Source organism: Lynx canadensis, chromosome D2 (assembly GCF_007474595.2).
Source record: "Lynx canadensis isolate LIC74 chromosome D2, mLynCan4.pri.v2, whole genome shotgun sequence".
Lineage (NCBI taxonomy): Eukaryota > Metazoa > Chordata > Mammalia > Carnivora > Felidae > Lynx > Lynx canadensis.
Genome location: NC_044313.2, coordinates 31,001,830 through 31,021,443, shown reverse-complemented (window position 1 = coordinate 31,021,443; position 19,614 = coordinate 31,001,830). Strand labels below are relative to the sequence as shown.

The 19,614-nt window shown below is 49.4% G+C and overlaps 2 protein-coding genes across 7 annotated transcripts in view; one reads left to right on the top strand and one right to left on the bottom strand.

Annotated features, from left to right (window-relative positions):
* Window positions 1-19: 19 nt before the first annotated feature.
* On the top strand, window positions 20-17,176 carry ZDHHC16 (zinc finger DHHC-type palmitoyltransferase 16). 2 transcript variants are annotated; one of them, XM_030335332.2, is made up of 12 exons: window positions 20-245; window positions 4,150-4,397; window positions 4,576-4,770; window positions 4,920-5,008; window positions 5,392-5,420; window positions 5,996-6,129; window positions 6,264-6,311; window positions 7,167-7,252; window positions 7,895-8,018; window positions 8,220-8,290; window positions 9,100-9,670; window positions 17,099-17,176. In XM_030335332.2, exons 2-11 carry the CDS (start codon window positions 4,155-4,157, stop codon window positions 9,212-9,214), a joined length of 1,134 nt encoding a protein of 377 aa, XP_030191192.1. In that variant the 5' UTR covers window positions 20-245; window positions 4,150-4,154; the 3' UTR covers window positions 9,215-9,670; window positions 17,099-17,176. The 2 variants fall into 2 exon arrangements, with proteins under 2 accessions (XP_030191192.1, XP_030191193.1); XM_030335333.1 differs by lacking the exon at window positions 6,264-6,311 and having other exon boundaries at window positions 62-245.
* The window catches only part of MMS19 (MMS19 homolog, cytosolic iron-sulfur assembly component), a 34,091-nt gene continuing 24,394 nt past the window's right edge, over window positions 9,918-19,614 (bottom strand). For 2 of the 5 annotated variants that reach the window (XM_030335327.2, XM_030335331.2), the window contains 22 exons: window positions 19,400-19,474; window positions 18,922-18,999; window positions 18,251-18,389; window positions 17,844-17,998; window positions 17,515-17,593; window positions 17,104-17,229; window positions 16,829-16,910; window positions 16,442-16,542; window positions 16,188-16,337; window positions 15,037-15,192; window positions 14,097-14,196; window positions 13,518-13,620; window positions 13,312-13,380; window positions 12,747-12,873; window positions 12,136-12,236; window positions 11,932-11,988; window positions 11,603-11,789; window positions 11,210-11,292; window positions 10,919-11,083; window positions 10,772-10,831; window positions 10,384-10,484; window positions 9,918-10,304 (listed from right to left, as the gene is read on the bottom strand). In XM_030335327.2, the coding sequence (XP_030191187.1) occupies window positions 10,277-10,304; window positions 10,384-10,484; window positions 10,772-10,831; window positions 10,919-11,083; window positions 11,210-11,292; window positions 11,603-11,789; window positions 11,932-11,988; window positions 12,136-12,236; window positions 12,747-12,873; window positions 13,312-13,380; window positions 13,518-13,620; window positions 14,097-14,196; window positions 15,037-15,192; window positions 16,188-16,337; window positions 16,442-16,542; window positions 16,829-16,910; window positions 17,104-17,229; window positions 17,515-17,593; window positions 17,844-17,998; window positions 18,251-18,389; window positions 18,922-18,999; window positions 19,400-19,474 (2,322 nt within the window). In that variant the 3' untranslated portion in view covers window positions 9,918-10,276. The remainder of the gene's footprint in view (window positions 10,305-10,383; window positions 10,485-10,771; window positions 10,832-10,918; window positions 11,084-11,209; window positions 11,293-11,602; window positions 11,790-11,931; window positions 11,989-12,135; window positions 12,237-12,746; window positions 12,874-13,311; window positions 13,381-13,517; window positions 13,621-14,096; window positions 14,197-15,036; window positions 15,193-16,187; window positions 16,338-16,441; window positions 16,543-16,828; window positions 16,911-17,103; window positions 17,230-17,514; window positions 17,594-17,843; window positions 17,999-18,250; window positions 18,390-18,921; window positions 19,000-19,399; window positions 19,475-19,614) is intronic. The other 3 variants (XM_030335329.1, XM_030335328.1, XM_030335330.1) reach the window with 3 other exon arrangements.

Below are 19,614 nucleotides of genomic sequence, written 5' to 3'. Positions count from 1 at the left end.
TCCCAGGTTACCCCGGGACGAGTCCGGGGGCGGGGCTCCGGCACGCCTGCGCTTGCGCTTGCGCCTGTGGTCCAGGATGGGCTGGCGGCGGGTCCCAGGCTGCTGGCTGGTGCTGGGGTTGGCAGAGGATGGTTGGTTGGGCTGAGTCGGGCCCGGCCGGGTTGCGGAGCTGGAGGGGGTGACAGGGAACGGCGGCGGAGGCTGCGGGGTTCCATTTGGCTGACTGGGGAGTCGGCAGGCGGCAGGTAAGAGCGGAGCCGCGGACTTTGCTCCCCAGTCTTGCCCTTTTTTCTAGGGTCGGGCCCTGTTCGGGGCCTTTTTGCGAGTCCGGGTTCCTGTTCTCTCCTTGCTCCGCCCAGCATGGCCGTGCCCTGCCTGGCGGAGTGCACCCTCCGGGCAGCTGTAAAGCGTGGAGCATGGAAGGAGGCCAACCCAACTTGCCCATTTCACAGATTTGGAAACTCAGATCCAGAGATAGGATTTAACTTGTTCAGGATCCTCGTAGATAGTTCAAGGTAGAGCCCAAACCGGAACCCAAGGTTTTTTTTACTTCCAGTCTTTCGCACTTTGACCACGCCTCCCTCGTTCAGAAATAAAGACTTTTTGTGACTGCAGCTTCAGATCTTGCAGTCGGATCCTCGCAAACGGAGTTCAGGCCATGTGGGCCCATCCTTAACTTTTTCAAGCATATGTTAGTTCGGAACGAAAGTCTGCACATGAGTAGAATGCTACTCTTACTGATGATTGACAACTATTGCTTAAGACAGCAAACATCCTGAGAGCAGCATCTTTGTCCACTTGAGATTTGCTATGACTTTCATTTCAGTTTCCCTTGCCTTTTGGTTGCTTTGGAACCTAACCTGTGCAAACCCTCCAGCCCCCACCAATCCAGTTTCCCCTTGGAAAACAGATGGTGTCTTAGAGCCTTGGAAAGAGGGGAGTGCTATGGCCTTCAATCCCCTCTAATCTGATGCCAGAAGTCACTATGGTCTGTGGTTACTACCGAGGGATCAGAGTGCTAAGGGCTTGTGCTTGGGGTGGAGGTGAAACTCTGCTTTGCTCTGTTTTCTCCCATGTTCACGCTCTTGCCACAACACACACAAAATCACAATTTTTTGAATTCTGCTGTGGTTCAATTTCCTGAGAAATGAGGAACTCTGTATGTTCAAGTGTGGCCCCATGGGCCACATATCTCTTCCCTGGCATCTCCATACCCCCTAAACCCCACTAGCTAAAATGAGCGGTAGGGGGTTGGCTTCAGACTCTTCACTCAAATCTGATCTGTAGCTCTACAAACTTTCAGTTCACATGTTTGGGTTCATTTCTGGTTGGATTTGTTTTATAAAATCCCTTTAAGCTCTTAAGTGCTGTGATTCTAATGGTTTCTATTGCTTTTTACTGATCATGAAGAATGACAGTAGCAGATACTTATTTAGTGTTACCACATTGGCAGGAGTGCACTTGCTGCTATTTGTAAGCACAGATAGACATCTGATCAACCTCACCATTTCTGCATCCTCCGTTCATTCAATAAGTACTTATTGAGTATTTCTGTGAGCCAGGTATTGTGCTAAACATTTGTAACTATTTCATTTATACCTTAACCCAGTGTATATATAGAATCTTAAAGGATTAGAGCTGGACAGGACCTTACCATTTAACTCTACCCTGTCACTGAATGGAAACACAAGGAAATTGAGTTCTAGCAGGGTTGGGTGATTTGCCCAAGGTCACAGAACTACTTAAGGGCAGAATTGAACCCTAAGTAATGATGTTATGGGATAGATGAGAGTTGGTAAGTCTAGTCCTTAAGGCAGGCATTTCCTATACAGTCAGGAATTCCAGAGGTGGTTGAGAACAATATGGGAGGTGGAGAATCTGAAAAGGAATGTTTCTTGTTTTTGGAGACAGGAGAGATGGCATATAATTCATGTTTATTAAAGGTGAGGAATGCATCTTATTTGCAAGTTATTGCTATAAAGAGTATTTTAGCAAATAGGAAACTTTCCATTAGCCACCATAAGGGAATGAACAATGGCGTGGACAGTCTACGTCACTTGGATTTGTTGTGAGGTAAAATTTTTGGCTCACTCTTACATTTGACTCTGGCTGTACACTATTTTGAAAAATCATGCTTCAAGGGGTGCCTGGGTGGCTCAGTTGGCTAAGTGTCCAACTCTTCTTTTTAAAAAGTTTTTATTAACATTTATTCATTTTTGAGAGTGAGAGAGACACAGAGCGTGAGCAGGGAAGGGGCAAAGAGAGGGAGACACAGAATCTGAAGCAGGCTCCAGGCTCAGCTGTCGGCACAGAGCCCAGTGCAGGGCTTGAACTCACGGGCCGTGAGATCATGACCTGAGTTGAAGTTGGACGCTTAACCGACTGAGTCACCCAGGCGCCCCACTAAGCATCCAACTCTTGATTTCAGCTCAGGTCATAAGCTCATGGTTCGTGAGTTTGAGCCCCATGTCAGTCTCTTTGCTGACTGTGTGGAGCCTGCTTGGGGATTCTGTCTCTCCCTCTCTCTGCCCCTCCCTCCTCAAAATAAATAAATTAAACTCAAAAGGAAAAAAAATTCATGCTTCAGGTCATATCATGGTTCTAAGAAACAGGACTCCAACTCGGGAAGTAGGAAGGTTGAGTTTTTACTTTCTCCCTTTCTACACTGTTCCTTAATTCTCTTAGCTCCTAGGAGGTGATGGGAATGGCCAGTTTCTTTATCCTGATGCAGAGAGTAGGTCCTTACTGAATCATCATCTCTCTTTCTCTGTTAGCCTAGCCTTGTCTGCTGGATTCCTCTTTGCCTTAGGTCATTTACAGAACTTGTAGAAGGAGGTTACAAAGTGTTTTCTTTGAAAGGCCTCTTGTGATAAGCCAGTGTGCAAGGAGAGTACCTTGCTCCAGTTACTGAACGGAAACCATCCCTACAGTGGAGCAGCCTCCTCCAGTTTCTGTTGGGTTTTGAGCTGCCTTTTAAATAAGTCAGTGGAGTTGCTGAGGACACAGTAGCCCTAGGGGGAAATCAGATAATTTCTTTTCTGGTAAGGGCTTTAATCTGCAGAATTGATGAGACTATCATCAACGGAATCCATGACTTTAGTTCTGGACATTACCTGGGCAGCTGACCTCCCATGGCCATTGGGTGAGGTAGAAATCACATAGAGGAGAAGAAGGCACTTGCAGAGCTCGGAAGGCTGGTTGGGTAGCTTGGGGCCAAGGGCAGCAGCTTCAGAGAAGACTTGTGAGTATCGAAGTAGAATTGGGCCAAGGAGACTCATCACTGAGAGGATAGGCTCTGTGGTCTCCATGAGCCACAGCAGGAAGGCCCCCCTCCCACTGCCAGTGTTTCCTGCCTGTGGTGTTATTCTGCCATAAAAACTGAAGTTTTCTTGGCTTTTGTATCCTTGGGGTGGGGCTGGGACTGGAATTGGAGACAGAGCATCTTATGTCATGCAGAGGGTAGCTGAGGTGTCCTGACAGAAGACAGGGACTCTCATGCTACCAGGTTGGGTCTGGTGGCCTGTAACATCAGCTCAGAGGAAGTAAGAAAGAGGAATATCTTTTGCTAAGACTCAGCACCAGGGAAGATCTAGATGTAGGATCAACATATGATGTACTCACTCCCCCATTGGCCATTCCTTGGTGAAGAGCAATTGTTAGGAGGTGGGTCATTGGTCTAGAGCAGGCGGGATACCCTGAGAATCCTCTGCTGTGGTGGCCGTGCCCACAGAGGCGTGGTGGCAGCTTTGTGCATGTCAGCTGTGCTCCACCCAATGGTCTGTCTACAAAGAGAATTCCAAAAAACCCTGCTTTGGCTTGGAGCTGCCTGCCTTTCCCTCAGCCTTTTACTGTGGGTGACCCCTTACTCTAGGAGTGCATCATTTTGGATTTGCTGTGCGCCCAGTGGTGTAATGTAAGTAGGACTTCTGCACGCTCAGAACCTCCAGACCCTACCCCATGTAATCTGGTTGGGGCATTGGCACCACCCATTCCCTTGAGAAGTGGAGTGACTTCCTATGTCTCACAGCTGGTGACTGGCCCAGTTGGGCCTTAGGTCTTTGCCTTTAAGCTGGTGCTCTGGGCCTCCTCCCTGGTGGGGTAGGGAGGGACAGGACCAGAGTGGCTTCTCACAATGGTATGCTCTCCTAGGAGCCATGCGGGGCCAGCGGAGCCTGCTGCTGGGCCCCGCCCGCCTCTGCCTGCGCCTGCTTCTGCTCCTGGGCTACAGGCGCCGCTGCCCACCTCTGCTCCGGGGCCTGGTACAGCGCTGGCGCTATGGCAAGGTCTGCCTGCGCTCCCTGCTCTACAACTCCTTTGGTGGCAGTGACACCGCTGTCGATGCTGCCTTTGAGCCTATCTACTGGCTGGTGGACAACGTGATCCGTTGGTGTGGGGTGGTGAGTGATGCCCAGGGAGCAGGAAAAGGGACGTGTTGGGGTAGCAGAAGGACACATGTCTGATGGACCCACACTGGGTTTGGGACCCATACCAGCCCCCTACCCCGGGGAAATTCCCGAGTCTACTCTTGGTGTTGGCAAACTCTCACTGCCTACCTGACCTCACTGGTGCTGGCAGGTGTTCGTGGTGTTGGTGGTCGTGCTGACCAGCTCCATTGTGGCCATCGCCTACCTGTGTGTCCTGCCTCTCATCCTCCGAACATACTCAGTGCCACGGCTCTGCTGGCACTTCTTCTACAGCCACTGGAATCTGATCCTCATCGTCTTCCATTACTACCAGGCCATCACCACTCCACCTGGATACCCACCCCAGGTGGGTCCCCACAGGAGCATACCGGAAGGAGAGAGCTGCAGGCTGCGAGAGCCAGTCCTAGGCGTGGGGGAGCGAGAGGGCCTTGGTATCTTTTAAGGTACCCAGCTTCGCTGCCACGGTTGTCACAATGCTTTTCTCCCTTTGCACAGGGTAGGAATGATATCGCAACAGTCTCCATCTGTAAGAAGTGTATTTACCCCAAGCCAGCCCGAACACACCACTGCAGCATCTGCAATAGGTGGGTCTTGGCTTTGCTTGCTGTGAACCCCAGCTTTGACCCTTTTGCTGAAGCCCTAGGGCAAAATGTAGGCCTGGAGTCCGAGAAGATGTTTATGAAGTCTTCTCACCAGGCAGTGCACCCTCATGTCATGACGCCTGGTCCTCAGAACGGTCCTGTGAGTTAGGTATTGTCATCGCTTGTGGAAACAGAGAGATGAGTTAACCTTGTCCAAGCTACTAGTTCACGTAGCTAGTGAAACAGGGTTTGAAGCAAGGCCTGGCTGTCTTCAAAGTCTGTGCCCTTTCCACCTCAGCAGGATGCTGGTCCTTGTAGGAAAGGATTGGCACTGACATCTCGAGAACCTTGGCCACCGTAACAGAGCCTGTGTCCCTCCCTCACAGGTGTGTGCTGAAGATGGATCATCACTGCCGTATCCTTTTATTATCTCTTCTGCATGAGGCCTCCTTTAGCTCCAGCCACCTGCACTGGGCGAAGGGCCACAACCACGGCTTCTAGCATCCCTCAAAGAACGCTGGGCTCATGAAAAGTTAGGAGAGGAGTGGTGGGGCTGGCCATCTCCGAGGGAAGCAGGAGGCTTACAGGTTCTATGGGACGATCTTGGAGCGAGGCATCTATTCTAACCACATTAACGTTTGTGGGATGGAAAGAGATGTTTGGGCTTCAGGTTGTCCACTGGGCATGCCAGATAGAACCAACGGTCCCCTTCTGCTGTCCCAGACAGATGGCTGGTTGACACCAGCTGGGTTGAAGTATTGGCAGGTTCGTTTTGCTTAAGGATTTCAGTTTTCATGATTTCCCGGTGGGCCTTGTGAGGGCTCTGAAAAGCTTTAACATCTGGAAATAGTCCCATATTTTCCTGCCTTCAGGAAATAGTTCTTGGTGACTGGAGGCCCTGTGCTTGGATGATGCCATCATGAAGCAAGAATGAACCAGAGAGACCTGAAGCTGTGTGTTTGATCTTGTCCTTAATCCTTCCCCCACCAGCCTGGCTAAACAACTGTGTAGGCCACTATAACCATCGGTACTTCTTCTCTTTCTGCTTTTTCATGACTCTGGGCTGTGTCTACTGCAGCTACGGAAGTTGGGACCTTTTCCGGGAAGCTTATGCTGCCATCGAGGTGAGCCCATAGCTAGGAGCAGGGCAGCTCAGTAGAATTTTGGGGTGTGGAATCTGTCCCTAAGGAGTGGGGCTGGTAGCACCCCTACCCTAGAGGCCTGAGTGTATAACCAGCACTGTTTTCCATCCCCTTAGAAAATGAAACAGCTCGACAAGAACAAACTACAGGCGGTTGCCAACCAGGTGGGCCGTCCCCACGCCACTGCCTCCTGCTGCTCAGGCCAGGGGGTAGAGTTGCTGAGGCAGCGGGGGCCCACCTGCTAGTGGAGTTGTAGAGGCTGGCTGAGGGGCCTCTTGAGACTGGATCCAGGGGTATTCTGGGAGGCTGTGGGCCATGGGCGGACTAAGTGGCCTGGGGACAAGCTGGAAGTCCCTGGCTTGTGATAGTTTTGGGCTCTCTATCCCATCATCACCTTCTTTGGGCTGAGCGGGGACTCTGCCTTGGAGACGGCCTGAGCAGCAAGGAGTCTGTGTTAGTCTGTGTAATGGGGTTCCAGGGGACAGGGACCAGGCTGGGCCAGTCTGATCACTCTTTGCTCCTGGTCTTTCGGCATCCATGCCAGGCCTTCTCCCAGGCCTGTGAGGACCCCTTATTTGGAGACGTCTTGGGCTCACGATTATACCACTTAACCTCTGCTGTCCTTTTAGTCCTTAGTGGAACTCAGTTTTCCTTGCTTGTTCTCGCATTCCGGGCCTGGGCCCAGCCTCCTCTTGAGGATCGCAGCCACACACTGAGGGAGTTCTAGCTGGGGAGCAGAGCGGCTTCCCCTGGAGCCCCATTTGTGTTGTCAAACCTGAAGGCCCAGGGTCAGCTCCTCCTATGCTTTGCCATCCTGTCCAGACCCGCTCTGCCCAGTGTTTGTCCACATGGTGATGCCTCCGGGCTTGGCCCACCCATCTGGCTGCTGCCCTGACTCCTCTGTGGCTTAACTCCCTATTTTCTCATCCTGGGTTTGGGTCACTTCCCTGCCTGCAGGTGCTGGGGGCTGTGCTGGAGATCAACAGCAAATGAGCCACCTTGCTCTTCTCTTTTCCTAGACGTATCACCAGACCCCACCACCCACCTTCTCCTTCCGAGAAAGGGTGACTCACAAGAGTCTTGTCTACCTCTGGTTCCTGTGCAGGTATTTAACACTCATTTTTGATGGTTTAAATGGGGGACAGCTTCAGAAAAACCTTTTCCAGTGCCCACGTGTAGGCAGGGTCCCATGCCTGTGTCATCTGCTGCTGTTCTTAGTGTAACTTAGCTTGGCAAAGAGTCAGTGCTTCATTTTCTTCAGCCTTTCGGGGCAGGGAACACTAAGGATGCTAGCATGGAGTGTTATGTGCCAAGGTAAGTTAAACTGCTTCCAGGTAGGGCACTGCATTTTCCAGGTGAGGAAAACTGAAGAGGAGAGGTGAAGTGAGTTGCTGTGTGATACACAGTTGGGAACGGGAGAACTGTGATCTGAATTGCATGCTGCCCGTTCTAACCTGGCTGTTTTCACTACCCGCTGCAGTTTCCTAAGCACAGGTATTTTAAGAAGTATGGTACATTGTTATTAGTAACACAGACTTAATTTCCCCACCTTTCTTTCCACCTAATTTATTCTTAGCTCATGTTGACGCATTTTCATTGATGCTTTCTATAGATGTAGTGAAGTAAGAACTCACCTAGGATGTAGGCTGGGACTTCAGCAGAGAGGTCTCTAGCTGATCGTTATAGCTCAGTTCAATTTCATACCTACTTGTAACCTCCCCACCAACCTTGGCCCCTCTTTTCTTAGTTCTGTAGCACTTGCCTTGGGTGCCCTAACTGTATGGCATGCTGTTCTCATCAGTCGAGGGGAGACTAGTATCGAAAGGCACATCAACAAGAAGGAGAGACGTCAGCTGCAGGCCAAGGGCAGAGTGAGTAGGGGGCTTGGGGTGGAGGGTAACCGATCCCGCTGTCCTGAAAACAGAGGTTGCAGTCTAGGGCCAACAAGGGCAGGCATCATAAAAGGTCAGAACTCACCTGGCTGAGCTTTAGCTAGCCAATTTAGGCTTGAAAATTAGGAGGGGGAGTAAATAAAAGGGGTTTGTAGAAACCTGTATTTCTCTTGGCTCTAGGTTTTCAGGAATCATTACAACTACGGCTGCTTGGACAACTGGAAGGTATTCCTGGGTGTGGACACAGGAAGGTAAAGTAGAACATCTAGACTAGTGCTGTCCAACAGAACTCTCTATGGTTAGAGAAAAAATGTTCTTTTCCTGTGCTGTGTAAGACGTTAGCCACCAGCCACATATGGTTGCTGAACACCTGAAATGTGGCTAATGCACCCGTAAATTGACATTTTATTTTTACTAGTTTAAATAGGCACGTGTGGCTAGTGGCTACCCTACAGGACAATACAAATCCAGACTCTGGGAGTAGAGATCACTGTTCATTTGAACCAAAGGGGCTAGGGGCCAAAACTGCGGTATATGCGCATGAGGCTTACAGATGATACAACAGAATCCTGAGAAAGCAGTGAGTGGCCAGTAAGGGACCTCTAGGTAGGATATGGTGACCACCCATCTCCTCGCATTGGTATGGTAGTGTCTGGAGTTCAAACCAACAACGTGTGGGACTGCAGCAGTCTATTTTTAACAGAGGTCCCTAAGACCAAAAAAATGAAGTTAGCTCCCTTAGCCCAGGAGATCAGGGTAAATCACTTTTCAGATTGCAACTCCAAGGCAGTAATAACTAGGTGACCAGAAGTACCTGCCTTCCCCCCTTTCCTGTCCTTATTACATTCCTGCCTGTCATTCCTTGCAGTGATCCCTTAGAGGTTTATTTTGAAACCTCTAAAAGCACCGAAGGGCACATTGGACATACTAGAACTTTTGTTACTGTTGGGGTTAATGCCAAAGTTGCTTCAGGATACCTTGACTCCTTGCTGAGGAATGAGGATCAGGAAGGAAGACCAAGAACTCTTGGAACTCAGGGACATTCTATCTTCTCTTGTAGGCACTGGCTTACTCGGGTGCTGTTGCCTTCCAGTCACCTGCCCCATGGGAATGGAATGACCTGGGACCCCCCTCCCTGGGTGACTGCTCACTCAGCCTCTGTGATGGCAGTGTGAGCTGGATTGTGTCTGTCACAACCTGTGTGCCGCTCTGCTTCCTGCATTGTCTCAAGGGCCTCCAAGGACAGCTTCTTGGAATCCTTGGGCAAAAAGAATCAGTGGGCCTGCCTTAGAGTACCATGCAGGGACAACCCAAGGACCAATCTGCTGGCCACTGCAGGAACCAGGCACGATGTGGAGAAATCCTAGGACCGATGTCCCTTTACTCAGCTCAGGCAAACTGAAGTTCCAGCCCCAGACTGGAGATTAGGCAGCTAGCAACCTTGCCGGGTGCTGACCCCGACCTCCTCCAGGTTCCAGCACTGGGGTTGGCCACCATCTCTTCCACGTACTGTCTGAGAAAACACCTGAATGGTAGAGCGGAGATCCTGGCTCCTCAACAGGGCAAAGACACCAGGCCTACTGCTGAGGTCACTGCCACTTCTCACATGCTGCTGAAGGTGAAAAATAAAGGTATTTGATTTTTAAAGATATACAGCTTTTCATTGCCTTTACTTTAGGGCGAGGAAGGGAAAAGTCAAGGTCAAGACCTAGTGAGTGGGTGTTCTGGTCATGCTTCCTATGCTCTACTTGGAGGGGTGGATACCCTGAAAATTCTTGGCCAGTCTCTGTCATTAGTGTTCCTATAGCTTATGCACTGGTGCTCTGGTTATGTGCCACTGAGGCATGAATGGGGAGGAGGAAATATCTGACAGCCCCATTACCAAAAGAAATCTTTATTCTCCAGCAGGTACACACACATCCATCATCCCTGGTCCTCAGGGCCACATTCGTGTGCATTCATTCACCCCTCAGCAGCATATCTCCCTTTTTCTGACAAATAAATGGAAGAGCCCTAAGACCAAGATCTTTCCTCAAACACAAGTAGTCTCACACTCAGTTAACTTCACAAATCCATTAGAAGTCAGGATTCCTATGTTTCCTATACAGCCATGCAACAGAGGCCTGGGGAGAGGCAATCAGAGGCCAGTGGTCTCCCTGCCTTGGGCAACATGGCTCGATAGTTAGTAATTTCAGGTTAGATTGTCTGTCAGAACAGCATAGGCCAGGACCGAGGGCTCAGCTGCCAGGGCTCCCCAGCAGAAACCTGTAGGCAAAAAGAAGGTTGGCGGCATCAGTGATGAGGCTCATTTCAATCCCATCTCATCCATGACTTCGAAACTCACCATTCTCCCCTGGCTGACACTGCCTCCTTGCGCACCAGTCTCTTCTTGTCATCTAGGGGCTTGGCTAAGGCTCGGATCACCTGTGGTTTATACGGCAGCAGCTGTGGAGTTAGAAGAACCACAGCCTTGTTCAGCCAAGGCAACCGAAAGGGCTGCTTCTCTGACTCAACAACCAACGTTCTTCCTATTCTCCTTTAGTGATTCCAGAGTGTGCTATGTGGCAGGATGGCCGTTCTACTATAGGTACAGCCATGTCTGTGCGTACCTCGCAGTTTGCACCTCAACCACACAGCAGGGTGGTCAGTCCCATTTGACTAAGGCAAAAAAGGTGCTTGTCTGGCTCTTTTCAGAAGTGTCCAGGCCAGAAAGAGCCATCTCAGGTACTCACCACAGGGGTGGGCAGGCGAGTGAGAGCGTGCATGCACTGCAGTGCGGCAATCCGGACAGCCTGGAACACAACCGTAAGGGGCAGGGGTGAGGGGAGACCCGTGAAGGAGAGATGTAGGTGCCAAAGAGTTGCTGGGGCTCAACGCACCATGGAGGGACTAGAGCTGAGGTTCAGAAACTTGGTGACAAGGGTGTCAACGTGAAGACTCATGACCTGGGGTGCTTCCAGTAGAAGAGGCTGAAGGCAGCTGAGGGTGGAGAGCTGAACTACACAGTCGGAGCAAGACAGGGCCTCCAGCAGCAAGGAGAGCAGCTAAGGGGCCAGAAGAAAGGCAGTATGTGGTAAGCCTGCTTCTCCTCCACCTCCCTGTCCCCGTTTCTAGCACCAGCTGGGGGCAGTGACTTAGTCCCCATTTGAGGCTCTGACTGCAGGGCTCACCGTGGGCAACTCTGGTAGGAGTACAGGCTTAGGCAGCCTATTAAGTACATGAGACAGGCCCTTCAGGTAATTTGGCTTCACATCTGTAAAAACATGGAAAAGCTTAGGAAGAAACTGGTCTCAGACATACAGTTTGAACATTCAACTCCAATCTCTGATGAAGCTGGGACATTAGCCGAGAAAGAGGTTCAAACAAACAAACAAAAACCTCAAGCTAAGAAAAACCAAGATTTATCAAAGGAAAAAAGTGGGACAAGATTCTGGAAGTTTAGCCTTTTAGGTACAGATCACACTGTAGCTCTAAAGAAGCACTCACGTCTTAAATTATTTTAGGGAATGTGACCTAAGTAAAGAAAAGGTGTATATATTTAGGGCCTTTTAGACCCTCCTCACCTTGGGAAGCAGCATGGAAACCCTGGACCAAAGCAGGCACGTTATCTGTGAAGAACCGCTGGCGGAACATGATACGCACTTCAGCATGGCCAGCACGGGTCAACACGTCAGTGCAGTCAGACATGAGCAGAGAGAAGCCATCAGCTGCTGCTGGGCCTAGTTCTGGATCACCCAGGAGGCCCATGAGCTGGAGAAAAGAGGTGCAGCAGGAGAGAAGAATGAATCTTCAATACCCATGAGGAGGATGGCAGTGGTTTCTGGGAGGAAAAGGATCAACAGGGAAGTTACTATTTAGGTCTTTGGCTCTCCTGGCTCCAGAAAAGACTTACCCGGTCTGTAAGGCATGAGCTGAGAGGATGATATCTAAGCACTAAGGCCTTTGTTACCTGTAATCAGAGAACAGTCTGACAGGGGCATGCATGACATTCAAACCCCAAAACCTCAAGAAGCATGTTTAGGGTTCAAGGTCAAATGGGGAGACTTTTATTTAACCAGACAGAACTGTCTAACTAGAATCCATTCTGGGACCTTACCCAGAGAAGCAGTGTGAAGGCCTGACTACGATAGGGGCCAGGGCTCAGGCCAGCCTCCACTTTGTCCACTGCCAGCTGCAGGAATTCATCTAGCTGTTGCCCTAAAAATAAGAGAGGAAACACTGATGCAGAGGCTACATATTTCTTCTTTACCAACAAATGATGTAAATCATTTAAATACAGAGCTCCCTGAGAGGCCATCAGAAAGGAACAGTATCATTCTGGCTGTGACTCTGCCCACTCAGCTCTAGGATGCTAGCATGAGAGGCTAGTATCTCATAACGCAGGGGTGCTGGTATTCGGAAAGAGCGGTCTGCTTCTAGTAAAAAATGATCTCTGAGAGCTCCCTGTAGGGAGTAGGGTGACAGACCTAGACAGAGCACTCTGCTTGAACCTTCTTATCTTTTTATGTCCTGTAATGCTTTGCCCAGCTCTGGTCTTGACTCTTGTCCCAAGGGCTGTCCCCTAGGAGGCCCTATTATATTATTAGCAGCTCCTTTTTTAAAGGGCAGGAGGACTGAGCTTCCAAGATTTCATCAGTAATTAATTCCAGGAGGCTCCCTACGCACCCCCCACCCCCTCCCCTCCCCGCCCCAGCCTTATTTCAGTACCTGCAGGGAGCTTGTTGAGGAGTCCTGCAAAGCACTTGGCGGCAGCAGTGGAGGAGGAGGGGCAACTGGGGCAGCAGCTCAGCTCTACAAGCTCCCGCATGAGTTGGTTCAGTTGAGGGATTTCCACCTACATAAAACCTGACCATGTAACGCACGCAGAGAACACTTGAACTCCGAGAGATACGCAGTAGAAAGTGGCAGCGGGGATGCGCCTGGGTGGCTCAGTCGGTTAAGCGTCCGACTCTTGATTTCGGCTCAGGTCATGATCTCACGGTTCGTGGGATCGAGCCCCGCGTTGGGCTCTCTGCTGACAATGTGGAGCCTGACAATGTGGAGTTCCAAACTCTCTCTGCCTCTCTCTCTCTCAAAATAAATAAATAAACTTAAGGAGAAAAAAAAAGAAGAAGAAAAAGTGGCAGCAGGGGTCAAGATGGATGAGAGCTAAACTCTCCAGTGAGTAAAACAGAAGATCAGCTTAGCCTATGACAAATTTCTGCCCAGAAGTCACTTGGGATCTACCTCCCCTCATCAGGGTTAAACTACGGTACTCCCCAAATGTACTCACATTTCGAGGCAAGGAGCAGACAAAGGCCATAAGCAATGCAACCAGCCGCCTCTGCCCTGAGCAGCCATCCTGTAAAGGGAGAAAAACCCTAGCAAGCCTGTCCTGCTAGCAAGAGGCTTTTCTGCCCCAAACCTATCCCAGATTAGCCCTAAAAATTTGAAGGAAAGTCCCAAGATTCTCCCCATTCTGGTCCATCAGACCCTCACCTGGAATGGCTGGAATCTGCAAGGGAAGCTGTTTTCAGGCAGAAAGGAGACGTTGCCATCCAAGAAAAGGGGCACAATGTGGGCAACACTCTGGGCAGCTAAGCTGGGGGTAGAGGACTAGGTATCACCAAGAAGCCAGGGTTCTGAAGTACCCTGGGTTCACATTAGAGTCACTGAGTCAATGGGCCCGAACATGATCATTCATGCATCCAACAAATGCTAATTAAGCATATATTATGTGCCAAGAACCATTCCCATTTTAGGCCCTGATGATTTAGCAGTGAATCTGATTAAATCCCTGTTCTGAAGCTTACAATCTGGTGAGAGAATGCAACATATATTTCAAAAATAGTCCACAGGTGATTCTTCTGCACATCTGTAGCTAAGAACCATTAGCCCGTGCCTCCCCTACCCCCTAATCCATGGTGCTAAAAAGCCACTTCCTCTTACTTTGCCAGCAAAACAACTCCCTCCACATTTGATTCTGGGTAAAAGATAGCTCAGAAGGCAGCTATCTGCTGCTTCTTCCTAAGACTGCTATCCTGCCTATGGTCAAGCCACATCAATGATTATACTCACTCAGGGCTCAAGTGGGTGGTGGCAGTGCCAATGACAGACACCATGGCAGCCAAGACCTCATCCTCCAACAGTACTTTTCTCAGAACTGAGTGCTCCTTCTCTGAAAAATAAACACACACACACACACACACACACACAATCACCAGGCCACGACTGTGGTTCAGATGATTAGATCCTGTCATCATCATGACTCTAGTTACAATGGCATCAGTTTTAAACCTGTCTCCCAGCACTGCTGTGGCCCTGAGCATGAGCACGGCACTAGAAACAGGAATGGTTAACATGGGCTACGGAGAGCTCTTGAGAACTTTGTGCAGACCTCAGACTGGGCAACGTGGAAAATAAATCTAGTTGTTATGATCTTCTGAACTTCAGAAATAGTTATTTTAGTTTTTTCCAAAATTTAAAGATAACACCGATGTATTGTCAGGGGTCATTATTATAACAGCTACATACGTGGAGCTGCCATACATACATACTATGTACTCTGTTGCCAAGCACCACATGTTTTTTTTTAATCTTACTAACTACCCCGTGATACAGATTTTACGCTATTTCTTCCCCTTTTAAGCGAGGAAACAGGCTTACAAAGGCTAAATATCTTCACTTAACAAGTGGTGGAGTTGAAGATGAAACCCAACCAGGTCAGCTTGATTCCAGAGCCCAATGCTACCTAATTACATAGCAATTATTGAGAAAAAAAGGTGCGCATCCTGCTGAGTTTCGCTAACACGAGTAGATTTTGATTCTTGCCACTGGTCAGGTTGACATCCTTTGCTTGAAGTGAAATTTCACTTTGGAGACAAAGGATTCAAAAGAAGCCTCTGCTGGGACAAAATGTAATGTCAGTGGTAGCCTCCAAGTGGCAGTGCTGCTCACCAGTAGTGGAAGGCTGAAGCCCAGAGGAGGGACAGAGAAGGTGCAGGGTGGAGAAAGTTACCTGGCATGGAAGCCTGCACCGCCAGGGCGAGCAGGCAAGGTACAGCTGTCTGATGGAAATACCAGCAGCTCTCAAGGTCCTGCTGGCATTTTTCTGCCACCCGCTGGAGGCTCTGACAGACAGCAATAACTTCACTGGTTCCTGCAACCATATACCCTGTGTAGTAACAAAGTATTCTCTGTAAAGTTTTCTTAAAAGCACTTGCAGATCTTTCAGATACAGAATATGGGAAAAATAATCAAAGATGAAAAATAATCAAAAGATGTCCCATGCAGCAACATTTTTTAAAGGTTCCCATGTGATTCTACCGATGTATAGTCACCAAATGGAACCACTGCCTTAGAGACATCAAAAATAATCAAAGATGAAAAATAATCAAATAAAGAGTCCAAGAGTGGTTGATAAAGAGCCAAGAAATGTCATTCTTTTGGCTGTTTCTTTTTACCTACTCAGATTTTGGAGCAGAACTGGCTGTGTCAGCTCTGCAACAGAAGCACTCATACGTATTTTCTCAGTTTTCACAACAACCCTAGAAGTATCATTTCCCCTATTTTATAGAGGAGGATGTGGAGGCTAAATAAAACCACCAGTGGTTTTCCAGGGTTATAGTAAGTGCAAAGTCAGGAGTCAAACTCCAGCCACACTCTGAGATGTATCAGGTGCTGGAACATCCATTGGATCTTCTGCAGGGCTGGGCACTGCAGAGCTGGGAGCTGAGGAAGTTATAGTGAGAGCCCTTGGTGGGGCATGCACAGGCTCACAGTAGCAGTGACTGTTGTCACTTATGCCTTGAAACAGTGGTGTGTAGGAGTTACCTGGAAATCTTGTTTAAAGCAGATTCTAATCAGTAGGGCCTGAAATTCTGCACTTCAAACGAGTTCCCAGACAATGCCCAAGCTGCTGGTTGATGGACATTTTCAGTAACCATGGCCCTAGAGTGGTGCTTTTTCATTCTGATTTCGTATCAAATTCACTTGGGCACTCAGTTACAGTTGTTCGAGTCCCATGCAGCAACATTTTTTAAAGGTTCCCATGTGATTCTACCGATGTATAGTCACCAAATGGAACCACTGCCTTAGAGACATCAAATCTGAATGTGCCTACGGTTCCCCATTCAGCCTAGCTCCTTGATGATTATTCCTGGTAGTTACCTTTATTCATCTGGCAGAGATGCTGTAGCAGCAGAGGCAGGGTCTCCTTGACAATACTGGGATGTGTTGATATAGCTGATAAGGCTTGTAGACAGCGCAGATGCCGGGAGCATTTGGCAGGCTCATCCCCTCTAGCCAAATCTAACTCCCCTGCAAGCAACCCAGGAGACAGGATTTCACTGTGTGATGGCATGCACAAAGGCCCCCAAACATCCCTGGGAAGGGGTGAGCCACCGAAGATTAGAGACACATACCTCTACCCAGCTCCTCAGCAAGCTTGGGCACTAGGTGGCTGCTGAAGGCTACAGGGTAGAGAGTGGCCAGGGCTCCCGATGCTTCCAGTGCTGCCACCCTGCTGGGGACACAAGGCAGATGAGCAATAGCTAAGCCCTGGCCCACTGTTCTCTTGCCTAGGCCAGCCATCGGGCAGATTCAGGGGCGTGGGCTGCCAAGCTTGCCTTGCTGAACAGCAGGACTCAAGTATCTACACCACTAAGTTGGACAGGGCTTCGTAATGCCCCCCAAAAAAGAGAAGCCTGAAATCTCTGGCTCTGACTACCAAGCACAGGCCCACTCCCTTAGGGAGAGCCAAGGGTCAGAAGCAGAGAGCCCTGCGACAGCTTGCTGCTTTCAATTCTCACCAACTCTGGGAGTCCTCCTCCAGGAAGCTCAGTCTGTACAGGTGACCCACTGCCAGCTCCAAGTCCCCAGAAGAGAGAAGATCTGTGTTAAAAGGAAACACAAACCTCATCTTTCTTCCTCTGTAGCCACCACAACCCTTCCAAAAGTCGTATTAGAAATCCCAAACATCCAGACTTACAGTGAGAACCAGGGAATTAGGACTGCTCTTCTCTTAAGACAGAAAATAGCAAGGAAGGAACCAATACTCTTTCTTTTCTCTTTCTCCTAAGTGTACCTGGCTGGGCACCCAAGACTGTGAGTGTACGGATGCCAACAAGCTGAAGCTGGGCGCTGGGATCTGTCAGAGCCATGAACACCAGTGAGCACAGCTGGTCCTTAAAGCCATTCAGCGGCCTTTCATCTAGGACAGACGGAGTCCAGGTTAGAGAGAAGCCCTGACTCAGCAGTGATGCAAAGACAACTTGGGGCAAGATTCAAAGAGCTTAATCCATTGGGTGTCCAGGAAGTAATCTAGGAAAAAATAAACAGGCCTCATCTGGTAAGTGTGCTCTGGTGTTACAACCTCAGAACAACAGGAATGCTGTCGTTCTAGAGTACCTCTCTGTAGCATTCCTTGCCTGCCATCCTTGATAGGAATACAGTGCTCAGCAGCCCCCAGGACACCACACCTGGAAGGTGACCTCACCCTTGTCTTCATAGCTCCATTTCTGGTGTAGCTTCAAGAAACCGAGGATCATTTCAAGGATTGTCCGCCGCTGGTTGCTCTGTAATGTTTTAAGGGGTACTGCGGTCAAAGAATATTTTAAAGGATTTCAGTCCTGCTCCTCTGGAAGTGAGGAAAATTATCCTTTTATGTAAGAATGTCAGAAAGAGTGAACAAGGGAACCAGAAGAAGCTGACGGGAGAAAAGCCCAAGATGTATTATGTGGGAAAAGCTCAATGCTTAGCTCTCTCTCTGTGAAAAGGATCCTAGCAAGGGTCCCACCATTTCCTCAAAAGATTCCATTTCCTTACCTGACTGTGCTTGTGGAACTGTTCCAGCAGTAAAGGCAGTACGTTGCTGGTGATATGGTCACAGGCCCGAGCAGATGCGCCTGCAGCTGCCTGCAATAGTTTGGCACTAGGCCACACCAGTTTCATGTCCGGTTCACACAGATGGTGCCTGCAGTCTAGAGAGGCAGCACATCACAGACCTGGGGAGTAGGCTGAATGCTGCCCGATTCCCCTGCAGTCTACAGGAGCTGGATATTGAGACTTGGGACAGTTTGCTAGCAGTTACCACTCAAATTGTTTTCAAATCAAAGTACAGCTCCAGCACCCAAGTCACTGAACATGGGGGGCTACTCATGAAAGGTCACTGGCCTTAAGAAACTCCTTTCTATTGTACTCAACCCCTTTTCTGGATGCCATGGTCCCATTACCCTGTAGAATGTTGCTAAGGAAGGAGTCAAGGAGGTCCTCGGCATCAGCCCTCAGCACAGAGCGAGACAAACACGCAGTCAGGGAGTGGAGGGCTGCCAGGCCATCCGCCTCCACCCGCTCACTTGCCGTCTGGAACACCTGTCAGGGAGGGATCCCATGGCTACTGAGATGAGCCTGCACTAGGTGAGAGCCCACCCACCCACTGCCTATTTCCTTTGGGGAGTGGGGTTTGAGAACCTTTAGGGTACAGCCATAGAAATTAACCCTTCAAGTGAGTTTCTTCTCAATGGGTGTATTCTCACCAAGTCCTTGGTCCCACTAGAATTGATACACATACTTTTTGAGAAACAGGATACCAACTTTGAGCAGGGGCTGTTGGGATCCCCTTTCCCGAGTCTCCTCTTCTCCCCTCTTATTCAGTATGGTGCCAGATGCACCACGACCTGTGCTCCTTACCATGGAAGGACAGGAAGTGGGCACTATGCAAAGGTGATCATGTGCCATCATCAAACAGCTGACCCTTTCCCTTGTCATTCAACCAGAAGTATGCCCGCTTACTGGCTTGCTGAATAACCAGGCCAACAACAGGGAAAAGGACAGGCTGTGTTATTTCCCGTCATGTCCGGCAACTGGGAGTTAACAGTAGTGAGTTTATCTAATAAACACTCACCTCTCTGCGGATAGAAGCCCAAAGGCTGGGGAGGAAGTCTTTCAGTTCCTTCTGTCCGTACACAGCACAGCAAGCATTCTGCCAAGGAAAGCGCAGGCATCAGCTATCTACACAATCAGACTTCCGAGGACATGCAGGCACCTCAGTAGAATGGCACCTGAAGGAGCATGGCTCTCAGCAATAGAACCAGCAGGATTTCACAAAAGTCGTATCCAGGTCACAGAAAAATGGAAGTTCATCCCGACTGATGGAAAACAAGCATAGAGTTCAGCCTTTCCTCAGCTGCCACTCAGTTACTATGGGACCAGACAGTTAGGTAGCTGGTGCGAGGGATTGCTTTAGGCCAACATATAAGCCCAGATTCTGGTTATCCCTCTCATGAAGGCCACTGGATTATATTCCCTGGCTCTCTGCTATATTTGTTAGTGCCCCTGAATTGTCTAGACAGCTGGACCCTGGAAAGAAAGAAACCACTCACCAGAGTCTGCAGAGAATCCAGCTTGGCACTCAGAATCTCAGAATCTACTTTCTCAATCAGCAGGGGCAGCAGGAACTGTGGGAGAGAAGGAAGAAGTGAAGTCTGAGATGGGTAATGTTGTAGCAGTGCCAAGGCCAACTATGTCTTTACTGCCACCAGTCCCCAGGGCAGGACCTACATCAGAGAATTACAGTTGAATCAGGAGTTGTGACTGT